Below are 21,703 nucleotides of genomic sequence, written 5' to 3'. Positions count from 1 at the left end.
TAAAAAAAAAAAGAAAAATAAAAAAGAAAAAGATGAGAACTCTTCATTCAGTCTGGAGAGACAGAGAATAAAGAAGAATGTATCATGTCAACCAAATACAATGTGGGAACCTTGTTTGGATCCCGATTCAAACAAAGTCCACCGTAAAAAGCCATTTATGAGACAACTGGGAACATTTTCTATACTAGATATTGATGACAGTATGGAGAATCACTGATAATCATATTGGTACATTAAAAATTTTTTTTAAAAATATTTATTTATTTGGCTGTGCCAGGTCTTAGTTGCATTATGCAGGATCTTTTTTGCCAAGTGCAGGATTTTTACTTGAGGCATGCAAACTCTTAGTTAAGGCATCTGGGATCTAGTTCCCAGACCAGGGATTGAACCCCAGCCCCTTGAATTGGGAGCGTGGAGTCTTACCCATTGGACCACCAGGGAAGTCCTGGTACGTTAAAATTGATTCTTATCTTTAAAAAAGAGAGAGAGAAATGTGCACAAAGAGCAAAAAGCAATAAACATGGACTTCTGGGAATAAAAGAACTTTAAGTAATGTAGAAAATGTTAACATTAAGAAAATCTGGGTGACACATGTAGAGGAATTCTTTGTACTATTCTTGCAATTTTTCTGCGACTCTGAAATTGTTGTTAAAATTAAAAAAACCCTACACATCCACCAGAACAGCTAAAATACCAAATATTACAAACTTGTGCAGCAGTGAGATGCTCACATTCATTCTGGTGGGAAGGTAAGTTGTTACAATCACTTTGGGAAACAGTTTGGCAGTACCTACAAAAGCTTTTCACATGGATATCCTATGAACCATCACTTCCTCTCCTAGTTACATACATTCAACAGAAATGAATACTTATGTTCAGCTGAAGATAAATAAGAATGGTCTTAGCAGTACTCTTTGTAAAGAGCCCCAAACTAGCAACTATCCAAATGCCTACCAGTAGAAAAGATAATAAAATTAGGTATGTTTTTGCAATGGAAAACTATACAGCAATAAGAATGAAGGAGCTATACTGACATGCAACACCAATGAATCTTATATATGTAATATTGAGTAAAAGAAACCAGACATAAGGATATATACTGCATAATCCATTTACATAAAACATGAAAATAAAATTAATTTTTGCTGTTAGAAGCTAGGACAGTGGTTAGCCTTGCAGCCGAGGTGGTGACTCAGAAGGCAGCTGAAGCGGAACAGGGCATCTGAGTTGCTGGTAATGTTCCATTTCTTGATCTGGGTGTTCATTACATGAGTGTGTTAAACTGTGACATTTCACTGAGCTGTACACTTCTGTTATGTGTTTTTTTCTACATGTATAATACACTTTAATAAAAAGTTCTGAAAAAATCTTGAAGTTTCTTTATGGAGAAACAAACTTACAGAACTTCTTGACATGCTAGATGATGTTCAGTGCTTTTAAATAGGGCTTCTCTCCTTCCATTAAGTAGGGTATGTGTCTTCTCCCCTTCAATCTGGGCTCTCAGACTGCTTGCCCAATACAGGAATGATGCTGCGCCAGTTTCCAAGCCCAGGCCTAACGAAACTAGCAGCTTCTACTTCCCATAATTTGGGATACTCGCTTTTGGAACCTCTTTACCATGCTGTGAAGAAGCCTAAGCAGCTCCATGGGAAAGCCACATGTAGGTGTCACAGCCAACAGCCCTATCAGAAGTTCCTGCTGATAGCCAGTATCAACCCCCAGACATATGAGTGAAAGAGCCTTCAGATGATTCCAGGCCCTGGCCCTCATATCTTCCCTGTTGAGGCCCCAGACATCATGGAGCAGAGGCAAGCCATCCCTGCTGTGCCCTTTCAGAATTCCTGAACCAAAGAGTTCACTGGCATACTAAAATGGTTGCTGTTTAAAGCTACTGATTTTAGGATGGTTTGTTACACAGCAATAATAACCAGAACAACGTGCAAATGCTAAAGGAAATAAAGAATTTTGGGGCTATGGAAATGTGCCACCCAGATCTCCAAGAGGAATGTCTGCTGCAAGGAGCACAGTTGACTGATAGCCCCAACTGCAGTATCTCTGGATCTGGAACCATGTTCATACGAAAGTTATGTTCCATCCTCCCCACCCAGCCCATTCTTGCCTGATGCAGAACTCCTCTAATGGGCAGCTCTGGCTCAGGCACTCCCCTCTGACGTGGACAAAGCTTTCTTAGGACTGCGCTATTGTCTGAAACTCTTCCTACACAGTCCTCCTTCCTCTCCCTCTCCTTTTGCAGGTGTAGACCTGCACTATTATCGGAACGCTCCCCTCCTGTCTACTCCTGCTCGTTCCTCTTTGTTTTTCACAATAAATCTCTTGTACATTTAATCCCACCTTGACATCTGCTTCCAAAAGAATTGACACATAAGGCTGTCTGTGATAGATTCCTATTCTTTTGATATAAATGAACACGCACACAAAAACAACTATACCTTCCCAGAAAATGCTCACTGGTACAAATATCAAAGCAGAATAATGAGCTATATGGACCCCAGTATAACATTTACTTACATATTTAAGAACTTTTTCCTTTGTGATAGAGTATCTCCTTTTCTTCAACTTGTCTCCACTACTCAACTGCCAAGGTCATGATGAAATCTGATTTCTACAACGGACTAGCCACCACGACTCTCAGCTAAGTACCATTACAAATCTAGTAAACATTTTCACTATCAACTGATAGATAGAATGATCATAAATTAACATGACCCCTGAAAACCAAGACTATATCAGTATTAAATTATTACTACTATGAATGAAAACTTTCTGCAGTTATATTTTTGTCTTATGTTGATACAACTCTTTTTTAAAGCAGGGTGTCATGGGGGATCAAAAGCAATAATCTTGGTAAAGTTATAGTGAATCTAAGATTTTCTTCTAGCTTACAAAGCCCCAGGAAAAAAATGATCTTTCATAAAAATAAACCCAGCCTCCTAATGAACACGTTTTCTGATCAAGAGTATGAACTTTTACACATATACCAAAAGACCATAACAAAAACTAAATTTCCTGAAAAACTCTCATTATTTCCAAATTTAAATCTGCCTCTTCAACTTTTTGAAGTATAACTCATCTTCCTCAATAAAGTTAAACACAGCCCAACAAGTTAAACACTACCGTTTGCAGAGATTTAGACTCCCAAAGGTTAATTATTAGTACTTACTCTTGTTTTATCAAAAAGTTCTGAAACTTTAAGAAAAAACCTGGAAGGGAAAAATATTTCATCATAAATAATTTTCTATTTCAAATGTTCAGAGAATATACCCCAAACCAGATTAATAATGAACATTCTTACCTCATTACAATATTTGTCTTGTTCACTGAAGACTTCATTTAGTTCAACAAAAATCTCTGTACGTCCACCCATGTAACAGATTCCTTTTGACATATGATTACAGAAAATCTTCCCATTTCAAGGTGGCGGTCTAAGCCATATGTTAAAAACTTAAAAAATCTGTCTCGATATCCTTTGGTAATATGCCACATAATATTAAATAAAACCATACCTTTAAATTATTACGGAAGTACAGGGCAATGACATCCAAAGAGTTATGTCTTAAATACTTTCAAATGGAGCTGCTTTGTTTTGGAAAACAACACAAATGAACAGCCAATCTCTATTTCATAGCTCACTTTCACTTTGTTTTTTGGCCGCACCAGGCAGCTTGCAGGATCTTCTGCAACCAGGGATTGAGCCCGGCCACTGCAGTGAGAGCCCAGGGTCCTTACCACTAGGCCACCAGTGAAGCCCCCACTTTCACTATTAATTAAAAAGCCCATCTCTCAAACGCTGACACCAACTAAAAAAATATCCCCATGCCAAACTATTAAATGGTATCCTGTATGTAAAAATATGTAATTATCGATGACATTATATTTGGATTAGGGCAAATACTATTGAAAGCTAAAATGAATTTTATGAACTTCACATTACTAAAAAGAACTTGCTTTGAGAGGTTTATAAAAGATAACACATGGCAAAGTTGACGTTTTTCCTTCTTATCAAATACTTAAGAACTAACTCTTTGGGAAGGTAGCATGTTAATTAGCGTTTTGCTGAAAAACTGGATTTGCTGAAAAACGATCTGACATGTCTACTGAGACAGGATATACTATAGAAAAGTTCAAGGATGAGGTTTGGAGAAAGGCATGGACTATGAAAATAGTTTTTCCACTTAAAATTTTTAAAATGTGTTTGAATTATTTTTCAATAGAGAGCTGGGTTTAAACATTATAGCAGCAACTAAGATTATTTATGGTACATTGAAATCTGGCCTCCAACGAAATATATATATATGTATGTGTGTATGTGTGTGTATATATACGTATATGTGTATATACATATACGTGTGTGTGTATATATATGTGTGTATATATATATATTCTAATTCTAAAACAGCATTTCTTATTTATAATAAACATTATAAAAATCTAAGAACATTTAAACATAAATTCTCTTTCACACATACAAATTGGCAAGTTTTCATCAAATGAAACACTGTAAATGTTAAAATTATATATACTAAGGTCGATTTTTATTTCTCAGATTTAAAAAAAAAGGAGGGAAAGGGAAGAGAAGAATGACACTGACCTAAGTTTATAAAGAAGCTCCATATTATCAATGCGTTTTGACAAAAATATTCCAAAATGCCTGCTGGGTCAGAAGTATTGTGTGTGCCTGAGCTGCCAACAAAAATTTTCTTTTACTTATATTTAATGTTTTAAATCAGAATGCTTACTTGCATATATCTGTAGAATCCTGAGTTCCTAAAGCATATAATGAAGAACCAATTCTATTGTAATCATCTGCAGCACCTATGGAAAAAGTTTTAAGAATTTAATATATTTATTCATTGATTCAAAAATAGTTACTGAATACCTACCTGTCAAAAAAAGTGTATGTAATATGAGATGCCCAAAGTCTAGTGAAAGAAATGACAAAAACAATAATACAAAATGATGAATTTTATATTAGAAGTAGGTATAAACTACATCGCGAGCACGGGAAACAGATGATTTCACCTGAGGAGGTCAGGGAAGGATTTACAGACACTATAGGAGTTGGAGCTCGCAGGATGAGCAAATCTTTACTAGGCAAAGAGGAGGAGAGTGCATTCTGGATAAAGGGAAGAGCATGGAAAAAGGCCAGGGAGACATAAAAGAGCAAAGTATATTCAGAGAGCCTTCTGGGACTATGGCACTGCAGGGTACAGAGGGGAGTGGAGAGGGTTGAAGATGGAAAAATCAATTTATTTTTCTTCCAAGCATCTTGGGGGAAAGAAAGGTTTTGTAAGCCATGATGAAGTTTGGACCTGATCTTGTGGGAATGGGTGTTATTAAACATTTTAAAATCCTAGTAGTGGTGCAATCAACCTGATAAGGATTTTAGATTAAAAAATTCTGCTGCCTTGAATAAAGACTAATAGTGGAGAGACACAGAAGGCACAGTGACCAACCAGGAAACTGCTGTGTCAGATGCTGAGGGTCAGGATCAAGGTAGTGGAAACATTAAGAGCAGAGAGGAACTAACAAAGCTGGAAGATATTTAGGAAATGTAACAGGTAAGATTTACAAACAGTAGACCTGAGGCAGGAGCTTGGGAAGCTAGATGAATGGTAGTACCACTACCCTTGGGTGCTAGGAAGCAAAGTACTCAACGTCAGCACAGTACTCCTCCTAGGGCTTGCCCCACAGGACAATGCCCTTGTTGAGAAAAGATTATAATTTCAGAAAAGGAATAGCATAGTGCAATGGTTAAGAGCATGGACCTGTAACCAAACTGTCCAATCCCAGCTTCCCAATTTACCAGCTGTATGACCTTGGGCATATCACTTAACCTGCCTGTGCCTCAGTTTCCTCATCTGGAAATAGGGATAATAATGGTACCCAATTCACATAATTATTTGGAGAACTAAATGAGTTAGTAAACATTACTATAAACTTGGCACATAGTGTATACAGTACTATACAAATGTTTGCTATCATTAATGAAATCCTAGACAGGCCTACTTTGTATTCCCACTTATACTAGTAGTATTTTTACCAGGCTTTTATGTGTTTATCCCCTAACAAAACAGTAATGCTTACATTATACTTTCTTATTTTGCACAAAATTACATTCAACTGATATGGTTGAAATTTGGTGACTACTTACTTATTACTCAAATCTTCTATCCTGATATCTTTCATAAAGAAACTTCAAGTACAAACTTCAGACTATGAACAGTAACTTATATATAAGACTCTTCACTACACTCTAACAAGTTAAAAAAAAAAATAATACTCAAAAATCACTTAAAGGTTGGTTTATTGACAGGTAGGAATCAAAAATGGTTTCTGTGTTTAATATTGAATACATTAATAGTTTATGCTTAGGCTGACCCTGAAATTATTTTTTGGAGCAAGAAATTCCTGTATTCTAACTAACATTAGGCTTTGAGAACACTACCCTCTTTAGTTATTACAGCATTATGTGATCACGAAAAATATACAAACTGTCCTGATTTTATAAATCACAGTGACTTATAAAATTATTAAGTTGAAAAGCTTAATTTTTCATAATCCAGGCTAAGTTCATTAATTATGAAAAAATAGTTTTTACTTTATAATTTTGTAAAATTTTATTACAGTTGACCCTTGAACAATGCAGGGGTTACAGGTGCCAACCCTCCCCGCAGTGAAAAATCCCTGTTTAACTTTATAGTTGCCCCTGTATCCACAGTTCTGCACCTGCAGATTCAACCAACCTCAGACCGTGTAGTACTTTTACAATACTACATATTTACTGAAGAAAAATCCATATATAAATGGACTCACATAGCTCAAACCTGTGTTGTTCAAGGGTCCACTATATCTGTAAGATAATTAATTATATGTAACAGTCGTATTTTTTTTTTTTTTTTTTTTGCGGTACGCGGGCCTCTCACTGTTGTGGCCTCTCCCGTTGCAGAGCACAGGCTCCGGACGCGCAGGCTCAGCGGCCATGGCTCACGGGCCCAGTCACTCCACAGCATGTGGTATCTTCCCAGACCGGGGCATGAACCCCTGTCCCCTGCATCGGCAGGTGGACTCTCAACCACTGCGCCACCAGGGAAGCCCAACAGTCGTATTTTTGTAAAACAGGATCACTATCATCTCCCCTAAAACACCATTCCACTTGGTCAAATAAACAGAATCAGTAAGAATCACTAATATTCTGTTTTCTTAACAGATGATTCCTATAGTTCTTTATACTTCCATGGCACTAATATACACCTCTATGACAGGATTAATTACAATATATTGTAATTTTTTGCTTTTAGTGTTTATCTCACCTGCAAAATTATTAATTCCTTAATGGCAAAGACTGTTATTTTCTTCATCTTGAAATCATCAATGTCTAACATGATGGTTGGCACATAATAGATATGCCAATGTTTATGAATTAAATAACTTTTTAAGAAATTTAAAAAGTATATATAGTAGGCTTCCATTTTTAAATCAACAAATCTAAACTTAAAGGTATTCCTAATTACTACAATCAACACTAGTTATGTACCATTTCGTATTTACAAAGTTTTTCTTTTTTTGGGGAAGGGGGTGTGCCTACAAGCTGGGGCCAGGGCCTAGTGGGGGTGGGTGGAGTGTGGGGTTTCCTAGGAAGGCACACAGGGTGCTGCTGGAGCCCTCACGGTGCACTGTGTGACTCTGGGTGTGTGTGGGGAGTAGGGAGTAGTGTGCGTCCTGATGGAGGGGCCAGGAGATGATGGGTTGGGACAAAGTTTTTCTTAACAGAGGAGTGAAAGTATGAGATATTTTATCCTTAATGCCATTTTATAAACAAGGAAACCAACACAAGACTAATTATGTGAACTGCCCAAGGCTCTAAAGCAAATCAGTAATGAATTTAGGAAGGAATTCAAGTTTCCCACACTTTGACTATATAGTTCTTAACTACTGAACAGGCAACTAAGAACTACTACTTCATTAGAATGAATCTGCAAATCACAAAGATATAGGAAAATAAAATACAAAAAGAACTCTTAACTCTCTCAAAAGAATGACACAAGAATAGAAGTTACCAGGCCTGAGACTTCTTTACTTCCTCCTTTCTATTAGAGTATGTAACAATACCCCAAAACGGAGGTTCGTACTTCTAGGTACCTACTGACCTGTCTGTATATCAGAGGCTCTGAAACTTTTTGGTTTTAGGACTCCTTTAAACTCTTAGAAATTACTGAGGACCCTAAAGAGCTTTTGTTTATGCGGGTTACATCTATCAAGATGTACTGTATTTTTAAAAAAGTAAAACAAAAATTTTAAATATTTACTATTTTAAAATAACAGTATTAAAACCATTAATATGTTTTGGTTTTCTTTTTTGGCCATGGGGCATGTGGGATCTTAGTTCGCCGACCAGGGATAGAACCCGTGCCCCCTGCATTGGAAGCACGGAGTCCTAACCACTGGACTGCTAGGGAAGTCCCATAAACCATTATAAGTTAACATAACATTTTAAATGAAAATAACTATTTATATATTTTAAAATTAGTGAGCACAGTGACACTGTTAGAGTTTTGCCAATCTCTTTTGCGTCTGGATTAATAGAATAGCTCCATTCTCTTATCTGCTCTGCATTCACTCTACTGTGATATGTTGTTTTTGTTCAAATATCGGGAGAAAATCTAGCCTCAAACAGATGTGTCGTTGGAAAAGGAGGAGGCATTTTACTAATATTTTCAGAAAATTGTGGATACTCTACTCAACAAGCAGTTTAAGTTTAAGGGTTAGTTCCTGTGGGGAATCTAAAATCCTATCAATGAACTTTGTGTACTCTATTACATTAAATCTAATGATATAAGTGATATTTACCCCAAGAATATAAGGTTGGTTTAATATCTGAAAATCAATCAACATCATTAACCATATTAATAGACTAAAAAAGAAAAACCATATGGTTATCTCAATTGTTGCAAAAAGAGCATTTGACAAAATCCAACATTCATTCCTGACTTGAAAGGCATCTAGGAAAAATCTACACCTATTATCATAATTAACGGCTTAAGACTGATGCTTTCCCCATAAGAAACAAGGCCAAGTTGCTTGCCTTCACCACTTCCATCAACACTGTACTGGAGGGTATAGCTATAGTATAATGGGGCAAGGAAAAGAAATAAACAGCATTCAAATTGGAAAGGAAGAAGTGTAACTGTTTTTATTAGCAGATGATCGTCTATGTAGAAAATCCTAAGGAATCTACAAAATAGTTAATAAAGCTAAAAATTGAGTTGATCTAGTAAGGTTGCAAGCTATTAGCTCAACACTGAAAATACAATGTATCTCTATATATTGGTAAAGAACAACTGGAGACTGAAATGTAAAAAACACAACATTTACAATAGCATCAAAAAATAATTAGGGATCTAACTAAAGATGTATAAGATCTGTACAAAGGAAACTATAAAACATTGCTGAGAGAAGACCTAATTAAATGGAGATATATACCATGTTCATGTATCAGAAGAACCAATAGTGTTAAGATGTCAATCCTCCCCAAATTAATCTACAGATTCTATACAATCCCAATCAAAATCCCAGCAGGCATTTTTGTAGAAAGTGACAAACTGATTCTAAAATCCATATGAAAATGTAAAGAAACCAGAGGGGCCAAAATGACTTTGATAAAGAAGAATAAAGTTGGAGGACTTATACAAGAAAAGATGTTCAATATCATCAATCATTGGAAAATGCAAATTAAAACCACACTGGCCTAGCAGAATGGATAAAATTTAAAAGACTGATTATCTTTATTGGCAAGGGTGTGAAGCAACTGGAACTCTCGTTCACAGCTGGTAGGAATGTAAAGTGATACAATCATTTTGGAAAAAAGTTTAAAAAAAAAATTAATTATACACTTACACTTGACCCAGCCATTCTACTTCTAGGTATTACCCAAGAGAAATGAAAGCATATGTCCATACAAAGACTTACGTACAGATGGTTTATGTCAGCTTTATTTCAAATGGCCAAAAGCCAGCAACAACCCAAATGTCCACCAACAGCTGAATGGATAAACAACTGTGGTATAGCCATACAATGGAATACTACTCAGCAATAAAAAGAATGAACTATTGATACATACAACATGGATGAATCTCAAAATAATTTTGTTGAATTTCAAAGCCAGACCATAAAGAGTACATACTGTATGATTCCATTTATATACAACTCTAGAAAATGCAAGCTAATCTACAGACAGAAAGCAGATCAGCGGTGGTCTGGGGACAGGCGCAGGAGGGAGCGATTACAAAGGGCCACAAGGAAACTTTTGGTGGCCATGGATATGTTCATTATGTTGACTGTGGTGATGATATCATACATATGTCAAAACTTATCCAACTGTACACTTTGAACATTGCAGCTTATTGATATCAATTATATCTCAATATAAAGCTGTTAAAAAAAGCCCATTTTAATCTATCTTGTACTTTAAATAGATCTTTTACATACATAATTTTGATCATTAAGGAAATACTAGTTCAATGAATCACACAGATCTTCCAAATGTTGACACACTTCAGTATATAATATCAAAAATATCACACTAATATTATCATCAATCTCCTCACATTAAGTCTTTAATTACTGAAAAGCAAGCTCATGGTGACTGATACAAGTTTTCCAAAATTCTAATTATTGCTGGAAAGCCTGACCTTTATCATTGTCAACAAACACTGTCAGCTGCTTTCCATGAAGTGTCAGGCCCATTTAATTAATTTTTAATAAAATGTCTACCAAATACTCAAGTTTCAATAATCACAGTTTGTCAGTTGTTCTTTATAGTAAAAATGGTATTTTATGAAAAAAAGCAGCTAGTTCAGTTGCAACTCATTCACTAAAATGCTTTTCTAGAGAGAACCATCATACATCCATATGCAAAGTGCTTTATGCATACCTCCCATTTCATCACTCAGAATATTAAAAAAAGTATACTCAAGGGAGGAGACTTTCCACAAGTAATAAGTTTCACTGCTTCATCAAGGACATTCTTTTTTTTTTTAATTTAAATTTAATTTTTATTTTATACTGGAGTATAGTTGATTTACAATATTGTGTTAGTTGCAAGTATACAGCAAAGTGATTAGTTACACATATACATGTATCCATTCTTTTTCAGATTCTTTTCCCCTGTAGGTTATTACAGAATACTGAATATAATAGTTCCCCTGTGCTATACCATCAAGGACATTCTTAAACGAAATTTTAAATTGCAAATGCGCTGTGGGAAAGAATACAAAGACTATTAGTTTGGTGCCACTGCCGTGATTTGTGCTAAAGCACCAGCAGTTTATCCACCACAGCGTTTGCAACATCGGTGTAAATGTCAACATGGTGAAAAAGACAAAAAGCATCATAGTTTTATTATGAAAGTAGTTTTGACCTCACAGACTTGCTTAAAAGGGCCTTAGGATCAAAGCTTCAGAGACCACAGTTTGAGAACCACTGCCCTATATCAAGACTTTTACAAACTGTAAATAACATAATAACTTTATAAATATTCCATTAAACAATATAAACTTTAGCCACAGAGAAAAACCTTACTTTTGTGGGATCTTGTCATTCTATCAGATTTAGCAGATGCATCCTTAACTCGGTTATGATATTCTAAAAGGAATGTTCGTTCATGCTCAAAGAAATCATCTACATCCTATGGGATCAAAAGAAAATATGAGTTTTTTTCACTTACTTGCTTTAGTCTAACACATAAATCACTTTGTTATCCTTAAAATCATAAAAGATCATCAGTAAAACAGCAGAGCTATCCTCTAATAATCAGACATTATATATTGATTTCATCAACAAGTTCAGACTTTAAAAACATGTGTTTCTATCTATCAAGTAAGAAATCTTCTACAGTTTTGCAGCTGAAGGCTTAGAGCTCCCCATTATGGTTGAGACTCACGTGTTGTACTCAAATGTGTTCCTACTTGTGCTCCGCCTCTACAATCCTGTTCTCCAACAGATATACTTCTGCCAGTGGGAGTGATCATTTGCTTTTGAGAAAAAAGGGAAAGAAGCCTGGCAGACAAGTGAAAATCTGTTTCTCTTGGTCTGTTATGCATTCTATGGGCCGTTCCTGAATGCTGTTCCTGAATCCCTTAGTCATTAGGGCCCTCTTTGACTGCTTTAGGGAACCTGGCCAAACTAGCTATCTGGGAGCAATTTTCATATTAAACACTGTTTTCAATCTTTTCTGGAACAAAACTAGAAATACTTTAAAAGTAAAAACTATTAACAGTACTTTCCTCCCTTCTAAAACAGCAATTGTTTATTGAAAAAGCACCAGCTGAAATGATATAATTTGAGACCGACATCAACAGTACACAGAAGAAGTTAGTACTGATAAAATGTCATTTAAAATCTGCTAATTCATGTGTACCAGTTTTCTTAAATGTAAAAATGGAGCTAAACTAACTTGCAGAGCTGTAGTGAAGATTAATGAAATGTGGGATACCAAACACCACACTGTAAATGTTCAAAAAATGTCAGCTATTACTTCAATAAAATTATCAAAATCATAATCAATATAGTGGTTTATACTTAATGTTAAAAAACAATTCAGTGGGCTTCCCTGGTGGTGCAGTGGTTGAGAGTCCGCCTGCCGATGCAGGGGACATGAGTTCGTGCCCCGGTCCGGGAAGATCCCACATGCCGCGGAGCGGCTGGGCCCGTGAGCCATGGCCGCTGAGCCTGCGCGTCTGGAGCCTGTGCTCCGCAGCGGGAGAGGCCACAGCAGTGAGAGGCCCGCGTACCACAAAAAAAAAAAAAAAAAAAAAAAAAAAAAAAAAAAGAAAACAATTCAGGGACTTCCCCGGTCCCGGTGGTACAGTGGGTAAGACTTGGGGCCGGGGTTTGATCCCTGGTCAGGGATCTAGATCCCGCATGCATGCTGCAACTAAGAAGTCTGCATGCTGTAACTAAAGATCCCACATGCCACAGTGAAGATCCTGTGTGCTGCAACTAAGACCCAGCACAGCCTAAATAAATAAGAAAAAAAAAAAGAAAAAAGTTCAACATTAATTATAATTAATATCAAATAATTTAATATCAAATGACCTGTCTCTGCAAAATTAAAGTATAAATCAAATAGTACTTTACACCCAAGTTTTACTATAGATGTATTTATAAAAACAGGCAATGATGACAAAGCATTATTTATCTCTTATTAGTATTTACTTAATAATGTAATATAAACATTTTTCTCTTATATTTTAATGGTTAGAGTTTTCAGAAAAATCCATTTTTGTACCATTTTCAGAAATCATTAAGAAAAATTTAGGTGTTACCTTGGTAAATAATTAACTTTGTAAGTATATTTCACACATATCATCTCATTCAATCTTTCTAACAATCCTGTGAGCTAGGTGGCATTACTGACCAAATTTTGAAAATGGGAAAACTGAGGTTCAGAGAAAGAAAGTGACTTTTTCCAAGGTCCTGTAGCTACTATGAGACGAAACCAAAACCTCAACTGAGCTCTTCTAACTCCAAATCTGAACCCAGGTCTGCCCCTAACATTTGTAAGGCCAACTGGATAAGTGTACAAATGGAGGCAGACCCTCTGTGCCCCACCCTGTGACTCTGTAAGGCACCCAGAGGGACCTCACGTGCACGTGGCTGGACGTTCATTCCACCCTGCACACTGATCTTCTGCCCTGTGCCTTCCCTCTACTCCTTGACCACCTGTGGAGGACAGCCACCAGCAGCCCAGTCTACCCACTGGCAGATGAACTCAAGGAAAAAGCCCGTGCAGGACCTGAAAGAAGGCTTGGGATTTGGGCAAGGAAATATGGGATTCTAGATACCTGGAGGATGGTCTGGTTTGGAGGAAAGGGGCATGGGCTCTGGGTGGGCAAATCCACTTGGACCTGCAGACCTACTACCCCTTAGAGAAGGGAGCTCGTGAGGAACCCAGGGCGAGGGGCCCAGTTTCCCAGGCCTAAGAAGTCTACTATCCAAACTTCTCTTTTACTCTAATATAATCGTCCGCACATCTGAAATCTCAATCTATCTCCCTCTTAGAAGAAGTAAATTCTCAAACCAACACCTCTGTTAATTAAATAGTCTTACCTTTACTCCAGAAACAATTACTCCATCTGCTGATTTAACCATGTTTTTAAAGAAATCTTCAAGTTTCTCTTTTTTATTTTTCCCTCGCACACTCAACTGAAAGAAAGGTTAATTTAAGTTAGCATTTCTTTTAAGATTACAAATGAGAAGTTAATGCCTCCTTTATTCTCTGATATCAAAATGGCAATCTCAAAAGGACCCCGTTTTTAAACTTAATAAAGTGGCAATTTCATCACGTATATCAGTGATTTTCAAATTTGGGGACATTGAAGAGGAATCTGGCCTCACTCCCAAAGATTCAGGTTCAGCTGATCTACAATAAGGCCTAGCTTTCCCAAATTTTATAAGTATATTTGATAATTTTGTTGTAAGTAACCCTCTCATCATACTTTGTCAAACACTACTATATCATACAAAGTCAACTAAATATTAACTCAGGAAGGAGTTCCTTTGAACATGCACAATTTACTGGAGTACAATATACCATCATATGATTCTGTAAAAGCTCTGAAAATACGTTTTGAAAATTCTTCACTCCAAACCCATCCAAATATCATCTCGTCACCTGTTTTGGGGTCAGCAACTCATGATACAAAGGACACAAAAGATGACTCTGCCTGGCATGAATGGTATATCTAAAGGCAAAGGTGAGAAGCAGCTAGCTCTTTGACTTTACTACTTGCTGCACCAGGGACCCCATGAAGGAACATCCCATCTAATTTCCTTAATCTACTGCCATGGCTTCAATGCCCACCTTTACGTAAGTGACTCACAAATCTCTCTCACTACCCCTAAGCTCTTTCCTGAACCTTAGATCCTAATTCCAATTGCCTACATCATATCCTTACACAGAGATTCTGCTAACCCCACATTAGAAAAATCTTTTTTTTTTCTGCGGTACGCAGGCCTCTCACTGTTGTGGCCTCTCCCATTGCGGAGCACAGGCTCCGGACACGCAGGCTCAGCGGCCATGGCTCATGGGCCTAGCCGCTCCGTGGCATGTGGGATCTTCCCAGACCGGGGCATGAACCTGTGTCCCCTGCACCGGCAGGTGGATTCTCAACCACTGAGCCACCAGGGAAGCCCTAGAAAAATCTTAAAAGAGTACTCATTATAGTCTAATCTCCAAGTTTTCCCTCTTCCTGGTTCCCTATTCATGCACCGCCCCCCGCCCCATCCAACCAGTCTCTCAGATTCTCGTATGTTCCCTAAAGCCCCGTACCTTTCATTAAAAATCTTGAAGTAAGGCTTCCCTGGTGGCGCAGTGGTTGAGAATCTACCTGCCAATGCAGGGGACACGGGTTTGAACCCTGGTCTGGGAAGATCCCACATGCCGCAGAGCAACTAGGCCCGTGAGCCACAACTACTGAGCCTGCGTGTCTGGAGCCTGTGCCCCGCAACAAGAGAGGCCGCGACAGTGAAAGGCCCGCACACCGCAATGAAGAGTGGCCCCCGCTCGCCGCAACTAGAGAAAGCCCTCGCACAGAAACGAAGACCCAACACAGCCAAAAATAAAAATAAATAAATAAAAATTAAAAAAAAAAAATCTTGAAGTAATCTACAATTTCTTTCTTTCTTTCACAGCTCAAATTCTACCAGCAAATTTCTGAAATGTGTCCCTTTCCACTCCCACTGTCCTGTAGAAGTCCTCATTATCTCTTGCCTAGACTACTACATTGGACTACTAGTTACCCCTCATCTCTTCCACCCAATCCATTCTGCTGCTTGTGATAACTTTCCAACATCACACTTTGGAAACTTAGTAAGTTTACAAAGTTTCATAATGTTCAGAGAATGAAGGCCAATCTCCTTAGCACGGTACTCAATACTTTGAAAAATCTGGTTCAACTTACCTTTCCACCTACCACTCTACCCCTAGAGAGCTTTATGTTCCAAACTGTTCTCAAAAGAAGCTCTGAGCTTTTAGGTTCCTCTGCATCTGAAATGATATCTCTTTCACCAAAAATTCTTTTTTCAAAAAAATTTTTGGCCATGCTGAACAGCTTGCGGGGTCTTAGTTCCCTGACCAGGATCGAACCTGGGACCCTGGCATTGGAAGCTCAGAGTCCGAATCACTGGACCACCAGGGAATTCCCCCACCAAAAATTCTATTCAGACTTTAACATTCAAATTAAAAGGTATCTCTTCATGTAACCCTTTCAAATTCCCAGTTAGAATTCACTGCTCTATCTTAGGCCTCCCAAAGCACTCTAGGTTTTCTTTTTTTTTTTTAACTGAATTTTTGATATTAATTATTTCACTAATTCACTCATTTAACAAACCATAATGCATGTATACTATAACCATGCACTGTTGCTGGGTGTTAGGAATATTAAGACGATTAAGAGGTGAGGTGGTCCCTATTCTTAAAGTAACTTATGGTGCAGAGGAGGACAGAAGAGAAGTAAACATATAATTACATATAGTGTGAGGAGTATAGTGTTAAAGATATCCATGGGGCACTAGGGGAGCACCCAAGGAACTTAATACAGACTGAGGGGTTGAGAAAGATAAGACTGGAGGTTGAATGACCAGTCAGGGACTGCTTCGAAAACCCAGGCAAAGATTATGCAAGTCAGGACTAATCTTTAGGTCTAGTGATGGAAGGATGCAGACACATTCCTAATATAGTAAAATAAAACAGAGAGAACTTGGTTACTACTGAATAGGCAGTAGGAATCCTGAGTAATTTTCACAGTGTAAGGGACTTGGGAGGTAGTGACACCTTCTTTGAGATATATAGAGAATACAAAAGGAGGCATGAATGTAAAGAAGAGTGCAGCTGAGGGTAAAATGCCAAGGGGACTCAGGGGTCATACAGATTCCTTCCTCCCTCCCTCCCTCCCTTTCGCTGTGCCACACAGCTTGTGGGATCTTAGTTCCCCAACCAGGGATTGAACCCGTGCCCCCTGCAGTGGAAGCGTAGAGTCCTAACCACTGGACCTCCAGGGAGTTCCATCGATTTCTAACTTAAGAGCATATTAGAGTAGATGGAGCCACAGGAGTAGATGATATGACTTAGAATTTACAGAATTAGAAGTCTAGAGGAACTTTTAGACTTCTAGAGAACTCAGTGAGGAACCGTGGAAGAATCAGATTTAAATGAATGGATATATGGAGGATAAAGCCCATGAAAGAGACTGGGAAGTAGCTTTAGAGTTAAGATGAAAACACATCAAGAGACATTCCCATAGATCCCCAAGTACATGGGAGCCAGCATAGCTAGAAAGATATCTTAGTCAACATGGAAAAGCATGATGTATTTCACCACATTAATAGAATAAAGGACAAAAACTGCATGATCACCTCAACAGATGTACTTTTTCATTATAAAACCACTCAAAAAAGTAGGAATAGAAAAGAACTTCTTTAAGCTGACGAATGGCATCTATGAAAAAACCCACCGTTAACATCATACCTGACAGTGAAACAGTGAATGCTTTCTCCCTAAGATCAGGGACAAATCAAGGATGTCTGCTCTTGTCACTTCCATTTAATACTGTACTGGAGGTTCTAGTCAGGGCAGTCAGGCAAGCAAAGGAAAAAAAGGAATCGAGATTGGAAAGGAGAAAGTAAAAAAGAAAAGAAGCTATTCAATGAGTGTGGCCACCAAGGTGGTTGAAGGCTGCGGGGATGCAGGCGGCTCAGGGATTTGATTTCTGACTGGTGTCCCCCACTCTGTGAGCAAGGCCACTATCTGATCAAGAAGAATTACTGAAATCAGCTTTAATGGAAAATGGGAGAGACCTGTCTAAAGTCATAACCTTGTTATAAGGAACAGAGCAGGCACTCTAGGTGAGATGAGAAAGACAAAAGGGCTAATGACAGGGTCAAAGTGCAGGAGAGGTCAAGGGTCTAGATGCAGCAGTGAGTCAAAGAACTACTATAAGGGGAACAGGGAAAAAGGGAGCTGTGAGTACAGAAGGCTATGTTTGGAGTCTATAATATTAGGGTTTAAGAACTCAGAGGTGGGGCTTCCCTGGTGGCGCAGTGGTTAAGAATCCACCTGCCAATGCAGGGGACATGGGTTCGAGCCCTGGTCTGGGAAGATCCCACATACCGCGGAGCAAATAAGCCCGAGTGCCACAACTCCTGAGCCTGTGCTCTAGAGGCTGTGAGCCACAACTGCTAAGCCCATGTGCCTAGAGCCCGTGCTCCACAACAAGAGAAGCCACCACAATGAGAAGCCCACGCACTGCAACGAAGAGTAGCCCCAGCGCGCCGCAACTAGAGAAAGCTTGCGTGCAGCAAGGAAGACCCAATTCAGCCCAAAATAAACAAATAAATTTATTTAAAAAAAAAGAAAGAAAAAAGAACTCAGAGGTGAGACAAGGTCCTGGGTGTGGTCACTGATGTGGCAGGAAGAAACGAATGAAGATTAGGGTGTTGAATAGGTAAGATATTCAATCTACTGCTAAGCAGACTAAAGCTATAGGTACTGGAAACAGAAGGGGCAGAGCTACATAAGGAAAGCAATACTACAGGCAATCATTCCTTATAGCAGTGACCATTTCTCATAAGACTAACTGCTGGAACAAGATTTTCTAGGCCTTCCAAATGTCCCACAGCCTTTTCAGACTTCAAGACACTTTCACTCTATTTCAACAGCTCATCAGTCCCATGACCCTCTGAAGCTCAGATAGTAGAACAGCACAGACAGATTTCTTTTCCAGCACCACTGAACAGAGTAAAGATCTGAGAAACAGCATTAGAGACAAGGTTGAGAAAAACCTTTTAATTGTGGGCCTATGATCTTCTACAACCTGTTAACATACTTGTTATTAATTAATTAAAAAATATTTGCAAAACACTTTCCAGTCCATCTTTCTAGGCTTTCTCCAAAACAACCATTTGCTGATATTAAAAGCGTTACTAAAATGCATCATCATCATCATCTCTATTAAGCACATACTAATTTGTAAGGAAGAGGGACTTCCCTGGTGGTCTAGAGGTTAAGACTCCGTGCTCCCAATGCAGGGGGCCCGGGTTCGACCCCAGTCAGGGAACTAGATCCCGCATGCATGCCACAACTAGAGAGTTCGCATGCCGCAACTAAGAGTCCACATGCCACAACTAAAATGATCCCATGTGCCACAACTAAGACCTGGAGCAACCATAAACAAACAAATAAACAAAAACAACAACAAATATATTAAAAAAACTGTAAGGAAAAAAATAAATCTACCTTGGTGGGAAAAAAATTATGAAATCCTAGGATTTATGAAAGCTATTTATAAAGGTGAACTAAACACTTAATAATCTTTCACTTATTATTTTAACAAATATTAATTTTACATCTTAATGGTCAGGCACAATTCTAAAATAGTGAGGATACAATGGTGAAAAATTCAAGTCTTACTCCCAGAGAGCTTAGTAGGGGGAGATAGATAATGGATATATAAACAAATTTTTTAAATACAGATATAGGGACTTCCCTGGTGGTGCAGTGGTTAAGACTCGCCTGCCGATGCAGGTGACATGGGTTTGAGCCCTGGTCTAGGAAGATCCCACATGCCACGGAGCAACTAAGCCAGTGCACCTCAACTACTGAGCCTGCGCTCTAGAGCCCGCAAGCCACAACTACTGAGCCTGCGCTCTAGAGTCTGTGAGCCACAACTACTGATGCCCACATGCCTAGAGCCCGTGCTCCGCAACAATAGAAGCCACTGCAATGAGAGGCCGACGCGCCGCAATGGAGAGTAGCTCCTGCTCTCCACAACTAGAGAAAAGCATGCACACTGCAATGAAGACCCAACGCAGCCAAAAAAAAAAAATTAAATAAGTAAATAAACACAGATATATAATTTCAGATAGTACCAAGGGCTGTGGCAATAGGATAGAGTACTTGGAGCTTGAGTACTAAGGTGGCCTTGTGCTGGTACCACCATGCCTCACTTTACACCTATGTTGCTCTACCAAATTATTGTTAAGGTTTTAGCCCAGGCCATAATAAAGGCCAGCATAAACAAATTCATAAAGGTAAAAAAGTGATGACAGCATTCTATCATGTGTTTGTTAGCAACCCTATTCATGAATCATTTTTAGACTCTTATAATTCACAATATAGCCAGCATTCTTTACAATTCCTAGTTATTAAGTGACCACAGGCCAGTACCACATACTACACTTATGCTTGTGAGAGTACCCATGCTAAAGTGCTACATTTTGAGTTACACTTCCATACCCTTTTAAAAGTTTTCTCTACTGCTAGACTTAGGACGTTTTATTGTCACAGATACTAAAACCAAACCAAGAGGGAAAATTTGTATACACAAAATTCTTTGATCTTGACTTGTAAGCAAACAAACCACTATGTTTACATTTGTTTTCTACTAAAATTATGAGTTAATCTTGTCATCCAAATATAGATCCCAAGATCTATATCACCCGTCCACTGAAAAGTTTTTCCAGCACCACAAATGAAGAGACTTTCAAAGTTCAACCACCTCAAATCTCTTTTTGCATTATAACAGAGTTTTCAGGCCGGGAGGGAGGGAGGAAAAGTAGGAGCAATCAGCACTGAAGAAGGCAGGTTAAACAGATCAAGAGTCCATGATTAACCCAAAAGTAGTATTGAATTCTTTACCTCAGGTACTTCTCTGGAATTCTCCATAAGGCTTCAGAAGCCTCCAAACTCAAATTTAAGAACATTAATAAATTTAGTAACCTCTACTTCGTTTTTTAAAAATAATTTTTAAAAAATTTTCATTTATTTCTTTTTTTTTTCTTTTTTTCTTTTTTCTGTGGTACGCGGGCCTCTCACTGTTGTGGCCTCTCCCGTTGCGGAGCACAGGCTCCAGACGCGCAGGCTCAGTGGCCACGGCTCACGGGCCCAGCCACTCTGTGGCATATGGGATCTTCCTGGACCGGGGCACGAACCCGTGGTCCCCTGCATTGGCAGGTGGACTCTCAAACACTGCGCCACCAGGGAAGCCCCATTTATGTATTTTTGACTGCGTTGGGTCTTCACTGCTGTGCGCAGGCTTTCTCTAGTTGTAGCGAGTGGGGGCTACTCTTCGCTGTGGTGTGAGGGCTTCTCACGGTGGTGGCCTCTCTTGTGGAGCATGGGCTGTAGGTGCGCGGGCTTCAGTAGTTGTGGTGTGAGGGCTCAGTAGTTGTGGCTTGTGGGCTCTAGAGCGTGGGCTCTAGAGCACAGGCTCAGTAGTTGTGGCACATGGGCTTAGTTACTCCACAGCATGTGTGATCTTCCCGGACCAGGGCTCAAACCCGTGTCCCCTGCATTGGCAGGAGGATTCTCAACCACTGAGCCACCAAGGAAGCCCTATTTCTTTTCTTTTTCTTTTTTTTTTTTTTAATATTTATTTATTTATTTTTGGCTCCGTGTGGGCTTCCTCTAGTTGCAGTGAGCGGGGGCTACTCTTTGTTTCAGTGTGCGGGCTTCTCATTACGGTGGCTTGTCTTGTTGAGGAGCACGGGCTCTAGGCGCATGGGCTTCAGTCGTTGTGGCATGTGGGCTTCAGCAGTTGTGGCATGCAGGCTTCAGGAGTTGTGGCTTGTGGGCTTTGGAGCGCAGGCTCAGTAGTTGTGGCTCACGGGCTTAGTTGCTCCGCGGCAT

At 38.8% G+C, this 21,703-nt stretch overlaps 1 protein-coding gene across 1 annotated transcript in view; it reads right to left on the bottom strand.

Moving 5' to 3' along the window:
• The window catches only part of SNX6 (sorting nexin 6), a 54,863-nt gene that overhangs the window by 16,933 nt on the left and 16,227 nt on the right, over nt 1-21,703 (bottom strand). The window contains exons 7-10 of the mRNA XM_060001882.2: nt 14,128-14,223; nt 11,599-11,704; nt 4,758-4,833; nt 3,182-3,221 (exon numbers count right to left, since the gene is read on the bottom strand). Coding sequence (XP_059857865.2) covers nt 3,182-3,221; nt 4,758-4,833; nt 11,599-11,704; nt 14,128-14,223 — 318 coding nt within the window. The remainder of the gene's footprint in view (nt 1-3,181; nt 3,222-4,757; nt 4,834-11,598; nt 11,705-14,127; nt 14,224-21,703) is intronic.

The sequence above is a fragment of the Delphinus delphis genome, chromosome 2, assembly GCF_949987515.2.
Source record: "Delphinus delphis chromosome 2, mDelDel1.2, whole genome shotgun sequence".
NCBI lineage: Eukaryota > Metazoa > Chordata > Mammalia > Artiodactyla > Delphinidae > Delphinus > Delphinus delphis.
Note: the sequence above shows the minus strand (reverse complement) of the source record. Positions and strands in the feature narration are given on the sequence as shown.